This window comes from Oncorhynchus nerka, linkage group LG20 (assembly GCF_034236695.1).
Source record: "Oncorhynchus nerka isolate Pitt River linkage group LG20, Oner_Uvic_2.0, whole genome shotgun sequence".
NCBI classification, from domain to species: Eukaryota; Metazoa; Chordata; class Actinopteri; order Salmoniformes; family Salmonidae; genus Oncorhynchus; species Oncorhynchus nerka.
The window spans coordinates 37,094,915-37,115,019 of NC_088415.1; the positions used below are offsets into that span (position 1 = coordinate 37,094,915).

The following is a 20,105-nucleotide window of genomic DNA, read 5'->3' on the forward strand; positions in this document are numbered from 1 at the left end:
CAAGGATCTCTCTGTACTTTGCTCCTTTTATCTTTCTCTCGATCCTGACTAGTCTCCCAGTCCTTGCTGCTGAAAAACATCCCCACAGCATGATGCTGCCATCACCATGCATCACCGTAGGGATGGTGCCAGGTTTCCTCCAGACGTGATACTTGGCATTCAGGCCAAAGAGTTCAATATAGGTTTCACCAGACCAAAGAATCCTGTTTCTCATGGTCTGAGAGTCATTTAGGTGCCTTTTGGCGAACTCCAAGCAGGCTGTCATGTACCTTTTACTGAGGAGTGGCTTCCATCTGGCCACTCTACCATAAAGGCCTGATTGGTAAAGTGCTGCAGAGATGGTTGTCATTCTGGAAGGTTCTCCATCTCCACAGTGAAACTCTAGAGCTCTGTCAGTGACCCTCAAGTTCTTGGTCACCTCCCTGACCAAGGCCATTCTCCCCTAATTGCTTAGTTTGGCCAGGTGGCCAGCTCTTGGAAGAGTCTTGGTGGTTGCAAACTTCTTCCATTTAAGAATGATGAAGGCCACTGTGTTCTTGGGGACCTTCAACGCTGCAGAAATGTTTTGGTACCCTTCCCCAGATCTGTACCTCGACACAATCCTGTCTCGGAGCTTTACAGACAATTCCTTTGACCTCATGGCTTGGATTTTGCTCTGACATGCACTGTCAACTGTGGGACATTATATAGACAGGTGTGTGCCTTTCCAAATCATGTCCAATCAATTGAATTTACCACAGGTGGACTCCAATCAAATTGTAGAAACATCTCAAGGATGATCAATGGGAACAGGATGCACCGGAGCTCAATTTTGAGTCTCATAGCAAAGGATCTGAATACTAATGTACGTAAATAAGGTATTTCATGTTTTGTCTTTTTCATTTGCAAACATTTCTAAAAACGTGTTCTTGCTTTGTCATTGTGGGGGGGGGGGTTATTGAATCCATTTTAGAATAAGGCTGTAACATAACAAAATGTGGAAAAAGTCAAGCGGTCTGAATACTACTGCACTGTATATTTCCTTGCCATGAAAATGTTTAACAAATTGTCCTCTAGCCATCGCTTTCTGAATTTTCGATGCTCCCTGACTGTCTAGCTTAAGTTTTGATGACTGTTAGCAAGCTGGACAGAGTAAAGAGACTATAACATTCGGTCAATTATAATTTCTACAGTTTCTATTTGGTTTTAGTCATTTCAATGTCAATTGACAATCGTCCCCCCCTTCCAAAAAATGTCCCTTGGGTCAGATTGAATCGGCTCGCAGGCCTTGAGTTTGACACATGCTCCAAAGACATAAAAAACAAGAACAACAACTACCAAACAAAGCACCAACAAAGCCAACCTCCCTGTAGCCTCGCTACTGTTCTCCCATTAGCTATAAGACCTGCATCCTCTCTCCCCTTTCCAAAATACACACAGCACTCACACAGAAAAAGCCCTTGGGAAGTTTGGAACATTCGGAGGCTGACTGGATATTTATTAAAGATACTCCCTATCTTCAGGTTCAGTGCAGAAAAAAACATAGACATGAACTCAACTTTAATGTTGTATAGGCCTATATACTGGCATTGATCTTTTACTGTGTTTTCATTCTTCCTGGAGTAGAAGAGAACACTGTTCCACTGTTTTTATTCCTGGAGATTCTGGATGCATCAAAGTGAGACCGGCTGTGTGTGTGTGTGTGTGTATGTATTCAGACGTGTGAGTGTGTGTGTGCCTGCCTGACTGCGTCTATGTATATTGGGTAAAATAATACCAGTCAGGAGCCAGGTTTGTCTTTCCATTTCAACACCGTTATTAGGCTGATTTCTCCTGCGAGGGGGCTATTGAAGGAGCAGTTAGATAAAGGAGTGAGAGGGCTGGGTCTGCTCTGGTCAGGCAGGGGGGGTAGTGAGGGCCTGAAGGCGGGAGGGGGGTGGGGGGTGGAGTGTAGTGTCCTTTAGACTCCTTGTGACTGCAGTGCTCGCCTTGATTGGAATGTGTTCTTAAAGCCTCCACTGCTCAAGCAGTGATATTAGGAACTCAAAAAGAACAGGTTCAGCAGTTACAGAAGATGCCAACGCTGCAACAACAAAGGCTGGCGCAGTGGCTAAAAGGGCCCAGGAGAAACAATTAGCTACAGCCTGAAGGCCGGGCCATGTCCGATGTCAACAGGTTGCGGGATTGACATTTCATTGAGATGACTAAAATCGTTGAGGAATGTCATTATGCTCATACATTGGATCATCGTATTGAGGCAACGTGTATGTTGAAGGTCTTGCGAGTCTTAGAATTTCACATGGCACACAATAGAAAATGTGGGGCATTATATGATGTAATATGACGTAAATGAATAACACTAAATGTTTAACCCCAAGGACCTACAGCTTTAAGAGGTGAACTACTATTTACTGTACTTGAGCTTCCAGTCACCATTTCTACTATGCTGATGTGGTGTTTCTATGGTGTAACAGATGATTTGAGGGTGAGGTCAAAATGTCCGACATAAATAATGTTCCTACATGTCAACTCGATGACCTTGTTGGTTCTCTTCTCATGAAGATTGTGATTCATCAAAGATGAATCAGAAGCCAGAGCAGTTTGATTAAGGTCTAAGACGGGGTTGGGATCAATTAGAATTGAAGGCAGTCAATTCAGGAAGTAAACTAAAATATGCCTTCAATTCAAACTGAGCCCAACCCTGGTGTGTGTGTGGCACTGTCCCTGATCGGCATACTACGTACCTGCTTCATGGTGTCCTGTGTGTCAAGGGCCTCTGGCAGTGGGGTCTAGGGGAAAGTGGGAGAGAAAGAAACATAACCTACTATTACATCATTTCATTATTCCATCATAGAGGTTCACGTCCAGTCCAGAAAGCCTACAATATCAAGGCATTGCTGAATAATAAGGCCTATAATATATTATGGCTTCCTCTCATAGGCATTCCAACAGAACTGGTTAAACTGGTTGTTCTCAGAAACCATTGGGTGGGACCAGAAAGATAGGTTGAATGTGAAATATTCTAATGTCTAATGAGATACATACTGTTGTGTTCAGTTTGTTTTCAATGAGTGTTTTCTATATGTCTACTGGTTCAGGCAATATATGTCCTAAACCCAATGATATATATGGGCAAACCCTCCTCTCAACTCATCAACACTATGCTGTAGCCTAATTCCCACTTCCTCTTTTGTTGTTCTATAACTCTTCTTTTATGATCCACTGACAGCCTCTCTAAATGTGTTCCCAAGCCAGCTGCTAAGTTGCATGACATGGATGGACTCCGCTGGCTGAGGTGTCATCGGAGTACACAATCATTTACAAGGGCTTTGTTCAGGGCATTCTCTCCTCTATCTATCCAGGTCTTGTTTACGCATGAGTGGCTACTGCCTCACCTTGAGGGCCACTCAGAAGAAGGCCTCACGTTTTCACTGTGTCGCGGTGTGGGATCGCCAGCTCAAATGATGAAAAATAGAAATATAGAAATATGGAACCTGACGAGTTATTGTCATCTCGTCTCTCTTTGTGTGGGAGCGCTATTGATGGCCTTGTGCTGGGCTTGGGTATCAAATGCAGCTAAAAAAAGAAAATGGTTTGAACACGTCATTTTTCCCTCAGCTCCATTTGCAGTCAAGAAAATAAATAATACAGTATTCTTCTTCTATCCCCTTTTCTTATTTTTGTACTAGATTGCTTTTCTTCTCTTAAGTCGGGTGTTCAATGGCTCCTAGCGTGGAGACCTCTCCACCCTTCATTTCTGTTGACAGAGTAAACTGTGCTGGTCTGTCCTACTGCCAACACTGTCACATGCTCCCAACCAGAGGTACTGCACATTGCCCTTTTCAGCTGTTAGCCAACTCTATAAAATAGACTTAAGTCTCTCTCATATGTTCTGTCGCTTCTGCTCTCTCTCTGCCATGCTGAGAGCAGCAAAACCGTGCTTGTAGAGGCGTCACTTCTTGCCTGATGTAGCACCGCACAGACACACCTGTAGGCTATGGTGACTTTGTTTTTTTGTTCCCTTGGAGAAGCCCTTGCATCTTAGAAAACAACTCAAGGAAACAAAGTTGAAGGCCTGGCAGCAGTATGGGGCATACAGTGGGAAATGCCAGATGCCATGTCCCGTCCCTCTTATCAAGAAGTGCCCTTCTTGCTATGTATCTCTTATTATGAGGACCTCTACCAATGTGAGTCATTTTGTCCTGTTTATCTCCAGGAGTCATCACCACCACCCCAGCACTGGTATGCATTGCAATAAGCATGGACATTGGGTTACAGACCTTATTAGCATCTATTCATTCTAGAAAAATGATTCTGTCTGCATTTGCTACTAGTGGTGGTATCAGACCACGCGTGCCATGTGTGTCTTAATTAACTAGAGTTAGCTGGCGCCCAGTGTGAAGCCAGTTTAATTGGGTCTAATGTTGTTGCATGGCGCCTCTGCATTCCAGACACATCATCAAACAGACACAAAGATGAGGTGGAGCCGCAGATGCTTTAGGAATAATGATGTTTGCCTGATCATCTAAGGCATGAAGCACTGCACCATGGTTCTAATAAGGCCAACTGAACTCAATCTCCAGTCTAAGTCTATTATTTAACATTTCCATATCCTACTGTATTATCAATGTAATAAGTGTATTTACGAATATCAAACTAGAAACAGGGTATTGGATGTTTAGCTTTTAATATTTTGCAATGCGCCCACAGCTATTGACATGAATAAGATCAAGCATTGATCTATTTATCTATCAGAGGGGTTGTAGTTGTTGTTGAACCTCTAGGGACTAGGTCAAGGTGGATTTAAGGACATTAAGCAGACGGGCTAGACTAAAACATCATCACCATAGGGTGTCCTAATGAATCAACTATAGGCTACTTGAGGAAGAACAATATACACATAAACAAATAAACAAACTCACTATGCATATGATATTTAGAAGCTTTCCTAAACCATCTTAATTTTTGGGTTCTCAGCCAATCCAGTTGTTACTCGTGAACACAAGATCAGGCTATTAAGTAATATTTCCATTGACGTCCTACCTACAGTAATATGTTACGGCTACTCCATAGACATTGCCAAATATATGTTTATTTTTTATATTTTTTTTATGGACTGTCCACTGACAGGCGACACCTTTGCTTGTTAAGCTGTTATTGATCATATATAAGACCTATGCCTTTTTATAGTCAGGTCATCACAGATTCAGCTAATCACAACGTCTGTAGGTTAATAACTCTAGATTTGTATAATCCTGAGCAATTCAATAACAAAGTCAAAAGCCAAATTTAGATCTTTCACGAGGAGCACTATTCGGAATCTTCCTGTGGCTGGGGGAAAATAGACATTCTTGTCTACCATGTAAACCGAATGGGGGTCAAGGTGAACAATAAACAATGCACTATAAATAACAAGAGTAATAAAAAAATGTAAAAAACTGTCTGGGTCTCCACTAGCTTCCTCTCCTCTGCCCCACACCCAAGACTAGTAGTCCCTGTGTCAGTCTGAACCTTCTCCACATTCTCACATGCAACGCAGGAAGCTGCTTTTGTTTCGGGGACACACACAGACTGTGCCTGTGGATGTGGTGAGCCCCCCCCCCCCACACACTTCTTCCATCAACACATTGTCTGACTCCACAGCCCCATTCACTCTACACCTCTGCAGTGAAACACCACCCACACATCTCACCATGCAGTGGCACAATCACATACGATGACGTAAACTTCTATGCTGAAGTGTTGCAGTGTTTTCAAGTGTGACCCGTCTTCCCTCCTCTTGTAGTGCCTATAGTAACTGATTGGTGAAGTGTGCAGTGTGTGCGGAAGGCAGAGAGACAGAGCATGACGGTGACAAGCGTGCAGCCACAAGGCAGACTTTCTGTAGAGAATGTTCTACCTCCCACTACATTACCTTTTGATCAAGTACTGTGGTGCTTCATTTCTACCTCACTCTCAAAACACGTCCACGTGATTGGGCTATATCATTTATTGAAGGCCTATTTTTGCTGCTGTCTCAAACTGCCATGGATGTGACTATTTTGAGAATATTTTCAGCCAAGAGCATTACTTTACTTTCTGAAGAAAAGTTGTTTTTATGAAGAATTATATTATGACCCGTGAGCACTCATTATCATCATCATCATTATTAATCACCATCACCATCGTCAGATCATCATCAAACCATCTCAAAGCTAAACAATAAGCACAAGGCAAGGACAAAAAAATAATGATGTTACAGATAATGATGAGGATAAGTAGCCTAGTGATGATGATTATCATCATTACACGATGAGTATACTATTAGCCTGTGCAACTGTAGGTTTTGTAGGCCGTCATTGTAAATAAGAATTTGTTCTTAACTGACTTGCCTAGTTAAATAGAGGTTAATCAAATAAAAAATAAAGGTATGCTATTATAGGCATGAATAATCACATACCCAACTGATGCCTCGAATGGTCGATGTTTCCCCAGAATAATGATCCGGGAATATTCGATAATTGTAACTCCGGAACAGATGCATATTTTTTCAAGTCAAACAAAACAACTTTCACGGTTACGCATGTCGAAGACGGGAGCACCAAGCATGTCTGTCTACCCGTTACAAAGACCGGACCCACATTACAACAACATAGCATACCGACAGTGGACATTGCACGACCAGTTGAATCGCCACATGTTGCTCTTGTGTCACTAAAGCCAAGTTTCCAACCTGACTGTTAGGCTACTGTGCCTACATCAAAACTCAACCCGGCTGTCACTGCCACCTCGCACGACGTTTCTGGCTGCTGCCTCTGCTCGACCGAGACTCCAACCCACTTTCAATCAGCCTCAGCTCTATCTCAGCACAGGCGCATGATTGTAGCTTTGCGTAAGCACACTTGCTCTCAAATGAGTCCCCGCTGCTTGTCAAGTGATTTCGGAGTCATTAAAATCGGCAGCCTTTTCAGAAGGATCTGATTCTCTTATTCACTGCAGCAAATTGCCTGTTTCTTGTTCGTGTTCCCAACATTCAGTTGCGATGACATTTCAGTTGGGAGTCATTCCAATGGCTGTTCTAAACTTTTTGTATATCCTACTTCTGTAGGCCTATCCCACGGGACAACAACTATGTAGTTGAATCAACGCTGTCTGTTTCCAAGTCATTTCAACCAAAACAATGTGATGACATGACATTGTATTAACGCCGAAAACTTTGTGGGATTTGCAAAAATGCATATATTTAACGGAATTTCGTCTTTTTTTCACCCAACTTTGAACCAAAATCCAATTACAGGATGAACATTTGGGTTGATTTCACATTGAATTCACGTTAGTTGACAACCAAATGTAAATCTAAACTAGACGTTGAACTGACATGTGTGCCCAGTTGGATGTGTCACAAATATATCTATTTTTTCTAACATTTTGTAGGTCAGGCCTATCTGATTCCAAAACACACCACAATATGTTGAGTCGGGGGTCCAACAGCTCCAGCACTCTGTATTTCGCCTGAGTTTGGTAGATGAGATTGAGTCAACGATAAGTATATCAAATATAAGTGTTCATAATGTTCCAGGCCAGTACTGTGGGCAGGCTACAAAATGATCCTGTCCAGATAGCAGCACCTGTACATCAGGAGTTAATGGTGCAAAAACACTTTTGATTAGGGGTAGAGGTACATACTAAAAACAAATGGTTCTATATAGTGCCAAATAAGGGTTATTTGGCTTGCTACCATAGCGGAACCCTTTTTAGTGCTGTGTGGAACCTTTTTTTAAGGTTTTATAAAGAGTCATGCTCAAAAGGTTCTAAATGGAACCTCTATGGTGCTAAAAATAACCCTATCCTAAGGTTCTATATAATAGAAAAAAGGGTTCTGCTAAGGTTACAACACTAAAACATCTCCTGTAAAATTTGCAGTAACTTACTGGCAGCAATTGGCCAGTAAGTTACTGTAATTTAATTTACAGTACACCCACTGTAATCCATTTTACGGTACCACAAATGTTACCAAAATCTAATTTACAGTACCAGGTCAGTTACTGTAATCTAATTTACAGTACAAATTACAGCATATTACTGTAATTACCCATATTACCCAATGCTCTTTGCAAGTTTTCATTTTCACATTTTCGGTCTTCCTGTGACATCGGATGCTGTAGTTGTCCTGGAGGTTAGGCAGTATGCCCCCGGTGATGCGTTGGGCAGACCATACCACCTTCTGGAGAGCCCTGTGGTTGCAGGCAGTGCAGTTTCCATACCAGGCGACGATACAGCCCAACAAGATGATCTAAATTGTCCATCTGTAAAAGTTTCTGAGGGTCTTAGGGGCCAAGACAAATTTCTTCAGCCTCCTGGGGATACACTGGTCTTCAAAATAATTGTAATTACAACAAGGTATCTTATGATATAGCTCTGATAGTGACAATACCTTACTGAGATATTCACCGTACCTTGATATCTGCTTCCTCTAAATTACTATAACGTCAAAGTAATGACTAATAAAATGTAAGAAAGTTATTTTTATAGTATTTTACTGTAATTACAAGGGATGCAGGTTGGCTGCTAGGCATTTGTATATTACAGAATATTAATGAATACTAGGTGTTTTATATCACTTTCCCTTCTTGGGGCCTTAACAAAGGCTTCAAAACTGGTCGTGATTGCAGGGAAAAACAGATCAAATGCACATGATTAAATAGTCAACCATTAATGGTTTTAGGACCCTCTTTCACTCTCATTTGTCCCCTATAGACATTTAATTGGTTGAGAACTACTACTACCACATATCACTTAAATTGGTACAGGGCTCTCACGAACGTGTGCAACAAATATAGTACAGGGCACACCTGAAATTCTTCCCCTCTCAGAACATTTTTCCACAATGCACTATAATTTACAGTACGCTGCATTAAATATACAGCAAAACAGCACTTTATCGTTGAATTGTATTGAAAAACTTTTACGAAGTTGCTAATAATGAATAAGTAATTCTATATTACAGAATGTCAACTGCTATTTGGTGTTTTATATCACTTGCAATTTAGGCCTTAACAAAGGCTTCTACAGTAACAGTGACTAGAGGGCAAAAACAGACCAAAAGGACATGGCTAGCCACTCAACACAGGTGTAAACCTTCCTGTCACTCTGATCTGTCCTCTATAGACATTCAATTGTTAGGGAGCCACTGCCACATATCTGTTAAATTCATACAGCGGGTGAAACAAATATAGCCTCTTACAAGACACACCTCAAAATATGTTAATCAGAAACAACAATACCACATACCCACTAGATTTGCAAAGGTTTTTGGCACTACAAAAATGCAGTATGGAACTGATTTACAGTAAATTACTGGCAGCAATTGGCCTGCAAATTACTGTATATTTTCAGAATAAGGTTTATAGAATTCCTAAAATACAGTATATTACTAAACTCAGCAAAAAAAGAAACGTCCTCGCACTGTCAACTGCGTTTATTTTCAGCAAACTTAACGTGTAAATATTTGTATGAACAGAACAAGAAGTTCCACAGACATGTGACTAACAGAAATGGAATAATGTGTCCCTGAACAAAGGGGGAGTCAAAATAAAAAGTAACAGTCAGTATCTGGTGTGGCCACCAGCTGCATTAAGTACTGCAGTGCATCTCCTCCTCATGGACTGCACCAGATTTGCTAGTTATTGCTGTGAGATGTTACCCCACTCTTCCACCAAGGCCCCTCCAAGTTCCCTGACATTTCTGGGGGGAATGGCCCTAGCCCTCACCCTCCGTTCCAACAGGTCCCAGATGTGCTCAATGGGATTGAGATCCGGGTTCTTCGCTGGCCATGGCAGAACACTGACATTCCTGTATTGCAGGAAATCACGCACAGAACGAGCATTGTCATGCTGGAGGGTCATGTCAGGATGAGCCTGTAGGAAGGGTACCACATGAGGGAGGAGGATGTCTTCCCAGTAACGCACAGCGTTGAGATTGCCTGCAATGACAACAAGCTCAGTTTGATGATGCTGTGACACAGCACCCCATACCATGACTGATCATCCACCTCCAAATTGATCCCGCTCCAGAGTACAGGCCTCGGTGTAATGTTCATTCCTTCCACAATAAACGCGAATCTGACCATCACTCCTGGTGAGACAAAACTGTGACTCGTCGGTGAAGAGCACTTTTTGCCAGTTCTGTCTGGTCCAGCGACGGTGGGTTTGTGCCCATAGACGACGTTGTTGCTGGGGATGTCTGGTGAGGACCTGCCTTACAACAGGCATACAAGCCCTCAGTCCAGCCTCTCTCAGCCAATTGCGGACAGTCTGAGCACTGATGGAGGGATTGTGCGTTCCTGGTGTAATTTGGGCAGTTGTTGTTGCCATCCTATACCTGTCCCTTAGGGGTGATTTTCGGATTTACCGATCCTGTGCAGGTGTTGTTACACATGTTACACGCCCCTGCGTGGATGATCAGCTGTACGTCCTGTCTCCCTGTAGCTCTATCTTAGGCGTCTTACAATACGGACATGGGAATTTATTGCCCTGGCCACATCTGTAGTCCTCATGCCTCCTTGCAGAATGCCTAAGGCACATTCACGCAGATGAGCAGGGACCCTGGGCCTATTTTTTTTTGTGTTTTTCAGAGTCAGTAAAAAGGCCTCTTTAGTGTCCTACATTTTCCTAACTGTGACCTTAATCGCCTACCGTCTGTAAGCGTCTGTTAGTGTCTTAACGACCGTTCCACAGGTACATGTTCATTAATTGTTTATGGTTCATTGAACAAGCACGGAAAACTGTGTTTTAACCCTCTTTAAGGAATACCTAGGATAGGATAAAGTAATCCTTCTCACCCCCTCCCCCCCCTTAAAAGATTTAGATGCACTATTGTAAAGTGGCTGCTCCACTGGATGTCATAAGGTGAATGCACCAATTTGTAAGTCGCTCTGGATAAGAGCGTCTGCTAAATGACTTAAATGTAATGTAAATGTAAGATCTGTGAAGTTATTTGGATTTTTCGAATTATATTTGAAAGACAGGGTCCTGAAAAAGGGATGTTGTAGCTGAGTTTATATTCTGTGAGGGTAAAGCATTTCCTCTCACGGGTGCAACAAATATAGCCTCTTACAAGGCACACCTTAAAATATGTTCTTGAGCCCGAAACTCTTTCCTCGCCCACAACATCTTCCCACAATGCACCATAATTAGTTATGAAGGTATACAATGAAGGTACACTGAAGGTATTTTACTGTGCATTCTACCGTATTTCACTGTTGAAATTACAGAAACGTCTTACAGTGAACCCTTTTCGGAGCTATATTATAGAAAAAAATGAATGGTTCTACAAAGGTTCTTTTTAGAACCATACAGTGTTTCTTACTCTGGTTTAATAGCCATATTAAGTGGTTATAATTCCATTGGTTTTATTATTGTTTTTATGAACAAGTTTTATCAGGAATGCTAGCTTTGGTACGTCTGGTGATTCCTGAGGAGAGAATTGAGTACTACTGACTTAATTAATCATTCTCACAAGACACCTTCACTGACCATAGTCATATGTAACATCTAAAGGCATAACACAACAGATTAGACCAACTGGAATGACTCCCGGTTGCACTAAAAGAGCTGTGAGAAAACCAGGTCCCAAAATATTAGAATGACCCACCGGCCCTACTTTCTAGTTATCACTAAAAGAGCTGTGAGAAAACCACGTCCCAAAATATTAGAATGACCCACCGGCCCTACATTTTAGTTATCACTAAAAGAGCTGTGAGAAAACCACGTCCCAAAATATTAGAATGACCCACCGGCCCTACATTTTAGTTATCACTAAAAGAGCTGTGAGAAAACCACGTCCCAAAATATTAGAATGACCCACCGGCCCTACATTTGAATTATCGCTAAAAGAGGAAATATATATATTTTTTAACTGCAAAGAACCATTGAAGGGCTCAAAGGGTTATTTGGGTCAGTATCCATCACCTTCCCAATGAACCATTGAGGAACCCATTTTTTTGTGTGTGTATAGTGGTAGTTTCCTACTGATTTATGGGTTATTTTTGACATGAGTAAATTTGCTTTGGCAAAGTCTCTCTCTCTCTCTCTGTCTCTGTCTTTGTCTCTGTCTCTGTCTCTGTCTCTCTGTCTCTGTCTCTGTCTCTGTCTCTCTCTCTCTCTCTCTCTCTCTCTCTCTCTCTCTCTCTCTCAATCTCTCTCTCCCCCTTTCTGTGTGTGTGTGTGTCTGCATGTCGGCGTGTCTGTCTGCCTGCGTGTGTGTGTAGGATTGGGGTGTGTGGACACTTATCAGAGTGGCCCCAGCTGTCTGTCTAACCATGCAGTAGGCCACAGACACGTGGACACAGACAGATTAACTGCCTCAGGCCAGGGACAGACAAAAACAACAGGGGAGGCATGACATAGTTACAGGACGGACAGCAAGAGTGATTCTCCCCCTATACACCCTATAACCAATACACACAGTCAGTCAGGAAAGCTAAGGCCAGCTTCTTCAGGCAGAAGTTTGCATCTTGTAGCTCCAACTCCAAAAAGTTCTGGGACACTGTGAAGTCCATGGAGAACAAGAGCACCTCCTCCCAGCTGCCCACTGCACTGAGGCTAGGTAACACGGTCTCCACCGATAAATCCACGATTATCGAAAGCTTCAATAAGCACTTCTCAACGGCTGGCCATGCCTTCCGCCTGGCTACTCCAACCTCGGCCAACAGCTCCGCCCCCCTCGCAGCCCCTCGCCCAAGCCTCTCCAGGTTCTCCTTTACCCAAATCCAGATAGCAGATGTTCTGAAAGAGCTGCAAAACCTAGACCCGTACAAATCAGCTGGGCCTGACAATCTGGACCCTCTATTTCTGAAACTATCTGCCGCCATTGTCGCAACCCCTATTACCAGCCTGTTCAACCTCTCTTTCATATCGTCTGAGATCCCCAAGGATTGAAAGCTGCCGCAGTCATCCCCTCTTCAAAGGGGGAGACACCCTGGACCCAAACTGCTATAGACCTATATCCATCCTGCCCTGCCTATCTAAGGTCTTCGAAAGCCAAGTCAACAAACAGGTCACTGACCATCTCGAATCCCACCGTACCTTCTCCGCTGTGCAATCTGGTTTCCGAGCCGGTCACGGGTGCACCTCAGCCACGCTCAAGGTACTAAACGATATCATAACCGCCATCGATAAAAGACAGTACTGTGCAGCCGTCTTCATCGACCTCGCCAAGGCTTTCGACTCTGTCAATCACCATATTCTTATCGGCAGACTCAATAGCCTCGGTTTCTCGGATGACTGCCTTGCCTGGTTCACCAATTACTTTGCAGACAGAGTTCAGTGTGTCAAATCGGAGGGCATGCTGTCCGGTCCTCTGGCAGTCTCTATGGGGTGCCACAGGGTTCAATTCTCGGGCCGACTCTTTTCTCTGTATATATCAATGATGTTGCTCTTGCTGCGGGCGATTCCCTGATCCACCTCTACGCAGACGACACCATTCTATATACTTTCGGCCCGTCATTGGACACTGTGCTATCTAACCTCCAAACGAGCTTCAATGCCATACAGCACTCCTTCCGTGGCCTCCAACTGCTCTTAAACGCGAGTAAAACCAAATGCATGCTTTTCAACCGATCGCTGCCTGCACCCGCATGCCCGACTAGCATCACCACCCTGGATGGTTCCGACCTTGAATATGTGGACATCTATAAGTACCTAGGTGTCTGGCTAGACTGCAAACTCTCCTTCCAGACTCACATCAAACATCTCCAATCGAAAATCAAATCAAGAGTCGGCTTTCTATTCCGCAACAAAGCCTCCTTCACCCACGCCGCCAAGCTTACCCTAGTAAAACTGACTATCCTACCGATCCTCGACTTCGGCGATGTCATCTACAAAATGGCTTCCAACACTCTACTCAGCAAACTGGATGCAGTCTATCACAGTGCCATCCGTTTTGTCACCAAAGCACCTTATACCACCCACCACTGCGACTTGTATGCTCTAGTCGGCTGGCCCTCGCTACATATTCGTCGCCAGACCCACTGGCTCCAGGTCATCTACAAGTCCATGCTAGGTAAAGCTCCGCCTTATCTCAGTTCACTGGTCACGATGGCAACACCCATCCGTAGCACGCGCTCCAGCAGGTGTATCTCACTGATCATCCCTAAAGCCAACACCTCATTTGGCCGCCTTTCGTTCCAGTACTCTGCTGCCTGTGACTGGAACGAACTGCAAAAATCGCTGAAGTTGGAGACTTTTATCTCCCTCACCAACTTCAAACATCAGCTATCTGAGCAGCTGATCGCTGCAGCTGTACATAGTCTATTGGTAAATAGCCCACCCATTTTCACCTACCTCATTCCCATACTGTTTTTATACTGTTTAAAAATAAAAAATAAATTACTTTTCTGCTCTTTTGCACACCAATATCTCTACCTGTACATGACCATCTGATCATTTATCACTCCAGTGTTAATCTGCAAAATTGTATTATTTGCCTATCTCCTCATGCCTTTTGCACACATTGTATATAGACTGCCCATATTTTTTCTACTGTGTTATTGACTTGTTAATTGTTTACTCCATGTGTAACTCTGTGTTGTCTGTTCACACTGCTATGCTTTATCTTGGCCAGGTCGCAGTTGCAAATGAGAACTTGTTCTCAACAAGCCTACCTGGTTAAATAAAGGTGAAAAAATAAATAAAAAAATAAATAAACATAGAACAACTCTGCTATGAAGTCTTATGAACTATTTCAAAGTCTGATGTGATTAGTCATGTGGGTTTCACAGACCTTTCTTGAAACCCAGCACACAACCCGTTGAACCGGAATTACCTGTAGCCTAATTATTAAGTGCGTAATGGTATTCAAATATGCATGTCATCATACAGTGTCTGTAAAACATTACAGTGTATCCAAGTCCTGTTTCTTTCTGGACATTTAATGCTTGATTTAAACAAACAAAAAAGTTGGATTGTAAAAGTGGCAAATTTCGCTATAGTGAATTCAACACTCCAACTCTTTCCTCACAATTCAGATAACACTCTATCCTTCTTTTAAATATGTTCATGTTTGTATTATGAAGAAGGAGAACTCGTGGTTGTCTTGGTGACCTGATGTATAAAGAGATAACTTACTTCCCCCTCGTCTGGTGTTATCCGTCTGGACGGCAACAAGATAGATTTGAAGAAGGTATCCATGGAGAACATGGCTGAAGCCGTTGCTAAGTGAAAGAGAAGAGCGAGGAAAAACAAATTCATGTATTTTCCTATACATTTTCCTCTAGTAATGTTCTGTGGAAACACAATACGTTTGGTTCTGTTTTTCTGTCATGCCCTGGCCTGGGGGACAGTTTCAGGAGATGTACAGTACCGTTCAAAAGTTTGGGGTCAATTTCCTTGTTTTTGAAAGAAAAGCTTCTTTTTTTTTTGTCCATTAATAAATAACTTCAAATTGATCATAAATACAGTGTAGACATTGTTAATGTTGTAAATGACTATTGTTACTGGAAACGGCTGATTCTTTAATGGAATATCTACATAGGCGTACAGAGGCCCATTATCAGCAACCATCACTCCTGTGTTCCAATGGCATGTTGTGTTAGCTAATCCAAGTTTAGAATTTTAAAAGGCTAATTGATCATTAGAAAACCCTTTTGTAATTATGTTAGCACAGCTGAAAATTGTTGTTCTGATTTAAAGAAGCAATAAAACTGGCCTTCTTTAGACTAGTTGAGTATCTGGAGCATCAGCATTCGTGGGTTTGATTACAGGCTCAAAATGGCCAGAAACAAATAACTTTCTTCTGAAACTTGTCAGTCTATTCTTGTTCTGAGAAATTAAGGCTATTCCATGCGAGAAACTGCCAAGAAACTGAAGATCTCGTACAACACTGTGTACTACTCCCTTCACAAAACAGCGCAAACTGTCTCTAACCAGAATAGAAAGAGGAGTGGGAGGCCCCGGTGCACAACTGAGCAAGAGGACAAGTACATTAGAGTGTCTAGTTTGAGAAACTGACGCCTCACAAGTCCTCAACTTTGCAGCTTCATTAAATAGTACACGCAAAAAATAAACAGACACTGGACAGAGGAAAGGCCAGCACAGTCACCGGATCTCAACCCCATTGAGCTGTTGTGGGAGCAGCTTGACCGTTGGTATGTAGAAAGTGCCCATCAAGCCAATCCAATTTGTGGGAGGTGCTTCTGGAACTATGGAGTGAAATCTCTTCAGATTACCTCAACAAATTGACAACTAGAATGACAAAGGTCTGCAAGGCTGTAATTATTTGACGAAAGCAGAGGTTGAAGGACACAATTATTATTTCAATTAAATATCATTATTTATAAACTTGTCAACGTCTTGACTATATTTCCTATTCATTTTGCAACTAATCTCATGTATGTTTTCATGGAAAACAACGACATTTCTAAGTGACCCCAAACTTTCGAACGGTAGTGTAAATCAGTATAATGTCAGGCTGGACAGACCCTTGACTTGGTCTCCGTCCTAAATGGCACCCTATTCCTTATACAGTGCACTACTTTTGACCAGGGCCGGCATAGGGCTCTGGTCAAAAGTAGGGCACTATGCAGGAAATAGGATGCCATTTCAGACGCACTCTTGCTCTCTCCCACCTACAGTAGCACAACGTAATGTGGTCATTTCATGATTCTCACCTGTGACATGGTTACATTATAAGGCTTGTTAGTAGATCCCAGCCATTGTTCCAGCAGAGAGATGCCCTTCCTGGGCTGACCCCACTGATGGTGTCACAGCTCATGCTCTCCGCCTCTTTCTAGTTACTAAGCTGCCTCAGTTACTACTCTGTCTTGTGTCATTCTATATAGCCACTGAGGAGATATACCCTGGACCTTGAGAAGAGATAGAGTTTATCTGAAAGGCTGAATATCTCAGGGTGTCTCGGCTTCTTTATCTCGACCCAGACACCTGTTGTTTTTCTTCAAAAGTATTTTTCTGTTGTATTTTTCTGATATCACCTCTCCTCATCATCCTCTCCCTAGACTGTAGGTGAGAAAGTTATTTAGGGTGGTCACAAAACGCAGTGTGCTGCCTAGTACAACAAACATCTGACCCTAAAATAGCACCCATTAAAAACCAGTAGGTAGTCTAGGTGAAATGTCTCAACCCTTCAAAGCGGGCTAAGAAACCTCTCCCTGTAGTTCGGACCAAAACAATACACCTGAAAAGCAGGCAATAACCATTTCTTACCAAATATGTCTTCCTGAGGACTGTGAAGAATGTTTTGTCTATCTGCGATCCTGCTTAGAGAAGATCGAAAATTCCCAAACATAAAAAAACAAATTAACTAAAAGTAGAGTCTCTGGCAGAGACACACACAGAACAAGCTAAGGAAGGCTGAGTGAGGCTCTAGTGTTTTGTCTTCCAGGGACATCAAGATGCCAGTTTAAGAATGCTCATAGCGAAGAAGGAATCCAGTTTTCATTTGTATGACCTCCTCAGGGAATGTCAACACGTCAGTTTGTTCGATAAGGAATAACACATGCTGTAGCTAACTGCTAGACTCCATCAGATAGCATCTCACAGAGCGACTGCACAGTGCACAGTCCAGTGTCATGAGGGCTGCAAATGTTTGTTATGTTTCAACTCGGTAGTTCAACAGTTTCGGTTGACTGGTTTAGGCCTACTTACAAAGCTTTTACTGATACACGGTTGATGTGGTAAAAATACATCACGCCTATTTAATGACCCACAGCTGATCTCAAACCACGTGTTAGGACTGAGGGCATAACGATAATTCAATCTTTTAAACAAATGATTGCAACACATTGAAACAAAAGCCAGTAAACATTGTGAGCTCAGAACTGCTCGCTGGGCCTTGTATAGTATAGGCCCTAAGAGATGGCCAAACAGTAACCAGCGAGCATCATCAAGCACTGCCTTAATAAATATTGTCATCCTCTGAGGTTAATGTGTGTCCCTTCCCTCCACTTCACCACCAGTCACAGTCTGAGTCATTGTGGATGTTGTCAAAATGTCCCCTACCACATTTGGACTTCCATTTCCATTTCTTCCATTTTGGGAATTTAATGCTGCCACCTAGTGAATACACCCTCACACTACGGTCTGAGTCACCTTTCTCAAATCATATCTACATGTGGATTTATAGTAAGTGATTTAAAAAAAATACAAATATTTGAGGGGAGACACATTATTTGCTCATTTGTTATTCAATTTGCACATTTATTACAGGTTCATTTGTTCATTTCAATTCAGGAATACTGAATTTGTTTTCTTCTGTATCTAAACTGTTAATCACCATTGATTTACAGATTGAATTAACAAAGAAAGAGTCCCATGGTCTGGTGTTCTTTCCCCACAACAAGCTTGTCATCAGCTCATCAGATTGATAAGTGTGTGTGTGTGTGTGTGTGTGTGTGTGTGTGTGTGTGTGTGTGTGTGTGTGTGTGTGTGTGTGTGTGTGTGTGTGCAGTTCCTCTGGGAAAGGGAGTGGAATTTCCTGCATCTACGCCCATTTGGAATGTGCTCTTAGCATGCTGTCTTTGTTGTGCGTCAGTGTTACAACGGTCTCTAAAATGTGCACAGACACACAAACGTATAATACTTTTGAGGACAAGCACCTCATGGGAGCAAAACACCAGACGTTTATACCATGGGACTTCTTCCTTTTCCTTGAAACATGTACCTACAGAACCATACATAGTATGTACGATTGTATTGCTGTTTTAGGCTTATTTATCTGTTCACACCCTCCCTCTCCCCCTTTCCTTCCTATTGTCTCCCTAGGCCAGTTAGCAAGTAGGGAGAGGATGGCAGAGTATTTATTCACCCGACCCTACGCTCATAGAGAACGACAAGTAGATAGTGATAAGAAATGGAGAGAAGGTGTTAGAAACAGATGTAATGTGAGAGATGACTATAATTAAGCAATATCAAATCAAATCAAAGTTTAATTGTCACGTGCGCCGAATACAACAGGTGTAGTAGACCTTACAGTGAAATGCTTACTTACAGGCTCTAACCAATAGTGCAACAAAGGTATTTGGTGAACAATAGGTAAGTAAAGAAATAAAAACAACAGTAAAAAGATAGGCTATATACAGTAGCAAGGCTATAAAAGTAGTGAGGCTACATACAGACACCGGTTAGTCAGGCTGATTGAAGTAGTATGTACATGTAGATATGGTTAAAGTGACTATGCATATATGCAATAAGCCTAAGCGGAGTGCCTGGATACAGCCTTTAGCCATGGTACGGCCATATACCACAAACCCAGAGGAGCCCTATTGCTATAATAAACTCGTTACCAACATAAGTAGAACAGTAAAGTATTTTTGAGCCATGGCTATGGTATGTTGTCTGGTATACACATGACTGAAATGCTGTTTCAGCCAATCAGCATGCAGGACCCAAACTACCCGGTTTATAATTAAGCAATAAGGCCCAAGGGGCTGTGGTATATGCATCGTGCCTAAGAACAGCCCTTAGCCGTGGTATATTGGCCATATTTCACCAACCCCCGAGGTGACTTATTGATATTAAAATTAGGGCAGTAAAAATAAATGTTTTGTCATATCCGTGGTATACGGTCTGATTTACCACGTCTGTCAGCCAATCAGCATTCATGGCTCAGACCACCCAGTTTATCATGTTTAATAGATACCTGTTTCATGGGTATCCCTTTGTCTCTCTTTCATTTGGGTCTCTCCTTATACCTCACTGAAATGCTTATTGGTGTTGTCCACCTTCACATTCTAAAAGACAACTGATAACCTTTGAAAGTCCCGTGTCTGAGAAGCAGCACATGGGGATATTGGGGCCATCTGCTCCTGATAATCTTAATCTTGGTTTGGTATCACATAAATGTACATCAATATCAAATTCATCCTTAAGTGTATTATGAGTACATTGTGCCCCCATCAAAAAAAGTAACAAACTAACTTATCCTCGATAATTACCACAATGAGTACAAATGATTACTTATTTTGCCCAAAGCTCATGATATTTCTGTAATTTGAACATGTGTGATAACAGACTAAAATCTTTTTACCTGATACCTCTTCTTCCATGTTTGTTTCTGCCTCCGTGTTCTGTTCTGAGAGCCCAAAGCTGTCTTTCTCTTTCACTCTCCTCTCCTGTTCTTTTGATATGACAACT

General features: G+C 42.3%; 1 protein-coding gene across 7 annotated transcripts in view; it reads right to left on the bottom strand.

The window, feature by feature from the left end:
- LOC115102440 (rap guanine nucleotide exchange factor 3-like) overlaps positions 1-20,105 on the bottom strand; it is a 47,332-nt gene extending 27,227 nt beyond the window's left edge. Inside the window, exons 1-3 of one of the 7 annotated variants that reach the window (XM_029622389.2) lie at positions 19,999-20,105; positions 15,084-15,169; positions 2,724-2,768 (exon numbers count right to left, since the gene is read on the bottom strand). In XM_029622389.2, coding sequence (XP_029478249.1) covers positions 2,724-2,768; positions 15,084-15,169; positions 19,999-20,017 — 150 coding nt within the window. In that variant the 5' untranslated portion in view covers positions 20,018-20,105. Of the gene's footprint in view, positions 1-2,723; positions 2,769-6,418; positions 7,031-15,083; positions 15,170-17,177; positions 17,315-19,998 lie in introns of those variants that run through there. The other 6 variants (XM_029622388.2, XM_029622391.2, XM_029622387.2 and 3 more) reach the window with 6 other exon arrangements.